Genomic DNA, 4,557 nt, shown 5'->3' with positions numbered 1-4,557 from the left:
CAGCAATATTAGTTTGATGCATAATAGGCCGCAGATTAGATGAGTCAGCCGTACAGCTTGAGAAGGCCTTAGACTTTCTATCACGTGATAAAACAGAAATAGAGAAAGCTACAGACGCACTGGTTTCCCGCTTGTTCTGTAAACATTTGTGAATGTTGCTGCTATTATAGCGGGGACCCGACACATATCACTGAGAGCTGCTATCAGTTGTTTTTGGTTCACCTACAGCAGATGGAGGGTTTGGGCCCTGGCGTTGTGGCAGCGGCCGGAGAGCTCTCACAGGAGGAGGAGGACGAGCTGGGCCCACAGGCTTTGGTGGTTGTGGGGCCCGCCGTTTTTTTAGTTGATATCTGGGGGCTTGCAGCAAAAGAGTGGGAGAGTCTGGTCCCAGCATAAACCAGTTCCTCCATTTTCTGTGAGAAGCTTAGAAGTGGAGATGCTGGAGAGAGGGATAATGTGTCTGGTGAGCGGAGCTGTGGCTATGGTGTTTCTGGTGGCTGTGATATGTTGTCCTGGCTTCCCTGGCTGTTTTCCAGAAATTCGTCCTTGGGTGCTGAGTCTTGGAGCTGTTCTGATACGTCATTGTGCCACCATAATTATAAGTAAAACATGATTAATAATTGGGAAAAGGAACTACTTACTTACATATGTCTTAATTTAACAACGAGACACAACATCAAGGAAATACTGATCACAATGAGAATGTCCACATGATTTCAAGCACAAATCATTTAACATCATAACCATAATATTAGGAGGTGTGCATCCACCACACACTGCTAAATTAAACCCAGATCAATATTACCACCTGCTGGCGAAGGCTGTGTTAAGACATGATCTTTGCCATCTAAAAGACAAATACAACTGAGAAAAAATAGTGCAACCTTGTCTGCAAATCTACCCAAGAGAACCATATCCCCCAGACACTTTAAATATAATGTTGAAACTTCATTTCAAATAAAATGTCTTTCCAAAAGTTCACAGACCTGATTAGTTGTGTTTGCACACCACACTGCACATTTTCAACCGACACAAGTTTTTGTGTTACAGTCTTTTCAGGCTTAAAAGTATGCATTTTGTAAGTGTGTAAAAAAATATGTATTTTGTAGCAAATTGTTTGCAACAATAGCTTGCAGTTTAATCAGTAAGTTTTGAGTTACAAGAGTTTTGCCCACTGTGCCACACAACCTGTTTTAAGGATTCTAGGAGTCTGTGCTGTTTATGCAAATCAAGCACAGCAGAGAGGTCTCCAGAGACATGTTTTATACTATAAAAAACAGCATGTACTGACGACTCTTAGTTCTTCAAAACCACAGCACAAGTAGAGCTAATTCTCTGCACATTCACACATTATTTGAAGATGAAGTGATGGTAATTTCAGATCATATCACAGAAGGTATTTCTGGTAATGCAATCACATGCATATTGTTTAACTGACTTTATAGTCACATGATGTATTATTTAAAACATTGTGGTTATCTAAAGTTGATAACCATCAAAACTGTTTATTTGTAAGATACATAAAGGTCACATTAACTTTTTCTGTTCTCATCCTCAGGTCAATGAATCCATTCTTTGCTTAATGGAAAATGGAAAATGGAACATATTTTTACTTGATGTTGTTTGAAAATATTGGGTACATAAGATATGCTTTCTTCGGTTTGGGATTTATTCTATATTGTGCTATTGTATTCTTTAATGCCCTTATTATTCTTGCAATTTTTCTGGAAAGGACATTGCACCAGCCCATGTACATTCTGATTTCATGTTTATCCGTCAACTCTGTGTTTGGAACAGCTGCTTTTTTCCCGAGGTTACTGACAGACTTGCTGTCTGATACACACTCAGTCTCCCGTGAAGCATGTATCTTACAGGCTTTTGTAATTTATTCATATGCAACAAATGAAAACACGATATTAATGTTAATGGCATTTGACAGGTATGTAGCAATCAGTAAACCATTACAATACAACAACATAATGAACCCCAGGATTTTATCTGTTTTAATAGCTATAAGCTGGATTTATCCGATGCTTTGTGTTGGTATTGCTGGTATATTAAATGCCAGTCTCACGATGTGTGGTAACAAACTGTGGAAGGTGTACTGTCACAACTGGGAAATTGTCAAGCTTTCTTGTGCAAACACTATTGTTAATAATGTTTTTGGCTTGTTCATATTGACCACAACTGTTATCATGCCTTTAAGTTTTATATTATACTCTTATGTTAAAATCCTTATCATTTGTAGAAAAAGCTCACTAGATTTCAGGAGAAAAGCATATCAAACTTGTATTCCACACATAGTGATCCTCTTAAATTTCTCAGTAGCTCTTTTTTGCGAGGTCACTTTGAGTCGCTCTTTGCAGAACACCCAATCCCTGTTCCCTGCATCTCTCCCTCCTGCATAATCTTTTTCTTTTTCTCCTTGTAGCTGGAAATCAGCTCACAGACAATTTGCGAGCTATATATATATTATTTTATAATTCCAGTCTCGCTCGAGAACTCCGGTCTGATGCACGCCGGTTCTCGCGTTATATCCTTATCACTTCTCGCGTGTGTTTTGTTGTGAAACGTAGTTTGCGGACCAGACAGAGCTGTCAGCGATTCTTCCTATTGTGAAGTCATGCAATGTGAAACCCCCTGTCACCGATCCATCGTGCAATGTGAACACAGCAGCAACTGAATGCTACCCCAGATAGTCACGCAGTGTGAAAACAACGGCGATCCGACGAGTTTGAAAATCATGCAGTGTGAACTCGGCATTAGATGAAATCAACTGAAATAAAAGACATTCAATTTCTCAAGATCTCAGCAGAAGATGATTAATCATCTCCACAAACCTCCAAAAAAGAAGATGTGCTGCCCAAACTTGGAAGCTCTCTTTATTAACAGTAAGCCTTTTTATTCGCCGCGGGAGTTTTCCTCGTTTATTCTGTTGAGTGCGTACATTCCTCCTGACGCGCGTGTGAAAGCGGCGCTAGAACTGTTGGCCGATCAAATTACAAACACAGAGCAGCGTATCCGGACTCTTTCATTATCATTCTCTGAGATTTTAATAAAGCTAATCTCACCCGTGAACTGCCTAAATATAGACAGCACATCACGTGCCCCACCAGAGACAGCAATATACTGGACCACTGCTACACTGTTTTAAAGGATGCATACCACTCTGTCCCCCGAGCAGCGCTGGGACTCTCTGATCACTGTTTGGTTCATCTTCTACCAGCCTACAGGCAGAAACTCAAATCTGCTAAGCCTGTAGTAAAAACTGTGAAGACATGGACTGTCGAAGCAGAGCAGGATTTACAGGCCTGCTTCTAACTTACTGATTGGAGGGTTTCTGAGGCTGCAGCTACTGATCTGGATGAGCTCACTGACACCGTGACATCCTACATTAGTTTCTGTGAGGACATGTGTGTACCCACCAGGACTTATTTAACATTTAACAACGACAAACCTTGGTTCAGTACAAAACACAAACAGCTTCGCCAGGCCAAAGAGGATGGCTACAGGAGTGGGGACAAAGCCTTGTACAAACAGGCCAAATACATACTAAATAGGGAGATAAGAGTGGCAAAGTTAAACTACTCTGAAAACCTAAAAAAACAGCTTTCAAGCAACGACCCTACATCAGTGTGGAAAGGCCTGAAAGCCATCACCAGCTACAAGACCCCATCCCCCAGCACTGAGGCCAATCAACAACTGGCTGAAGACCTGAACGAGTTTTACTGCAGGTTTGAAAAGCAAAAGCCTGGTCTGACACCCCACACCCACTCCGACCGTCTCACAGCACAGCCATCAACACCCTCCCCCCTACTGTTTCTCAACCTGTACTCAATATCTGTGAAGATGATGTAAGCAAAGTCTTCAGGAGACAGAAGATGAGGAAAGCCAAAGGCCCAGACAGTGTCTCTCCAGCCTGCCTCAAAGCCTGTGCTGTCCAGCTATCATCCATCGTCACATTGATCTTCAACAGATCACTGGAGCTGTGTGAAGTCTCCTTCTGCTTCAAACGCTCCACCATCATCCCTGTACCCAAGAAACCAAAAATCACAGGACTTAATGACTACAGACATGTTGCTTTAACGTCTGTGGTGATGAAGTCATTTGAGAGACTGGTGTTGGCCTACTTGAAGGACATTACTGGACCCTTGCTGGACCCCCTGCAGTTTGCTTACCGAGCAAACAGGTCTGTGGATGATGCAGTCAATATGGGACTGCACTACATCCTGCAACATCTGGACAAACCAGGGACTTATGCAAGGATCTTGTTTGTGGACTTCAGCTCCGCTTTCAACACCATCATCCCGGACACCCTTCAGAATAAACTGACCCAGCTTTCTGTACCAACCTCCATCTGTGAGTGGATCACCAGCTTCCTGACAGACAAGCAGCAGCTAGCGAGGATGGGAAAACTCACATCCAACACCTGCACCATCAGCACCGGAGCTCCTCAGGGCTGCGTTTTCTCCCCACTGCTCTTCTCTCTCTACACAAATGACTGCACCTTTAAAGATCCCTCTGTCAAACTCCTGAAGTTTGCAGATGACACTACAG

General features: G+C 42.5%; 1 protein-coding gene across 1 annotated transcript; it reads left to right on the top strand.

The window, feature by feature from the left end:
• Positions 1-1,589: 1,589 nt before the first annotated feature.
• On the top strand, positions 1,590-2,372 carry LOC107747352 (putative gustatory receptor clone PTE03; the record flags this gene model as incomplete). The annotated part of the gene is made up of 1 exon (XM_016561820.1): positions 1,590-2,372. A coding segment is annotated over exon 1 (783 nt), but the record flags the coding sequence as incomplete, so codon positions are not given.
• Between the last annotated feature and the right edge of the window lie 2,185 nt (positions 2,373-4,557).

This window comes from Sinocyclocheilus rhinocerous, unplaced genomic scaffold (assembly GCF_001515625.1).
Source record: "Sinocyclocheilus rhinocerous isolate Xijiao unplaced genomic scaffold, SAMN03320098_v1.1 scaffold5885, whole genome shotgun sequence".
NCBI classification, from domain to species: Eukaryota; Metazoa; Chordata; class Actinopteri; order Cypriniformes; family Cyprinidae; genus Sinocyclocheilus; species Sinocyclocheilus rhinocerous.
Note: the sequence above shows the minus strand (reverse complement) of the source record. Positions and strands in the feature narration are given on the sequence as shown.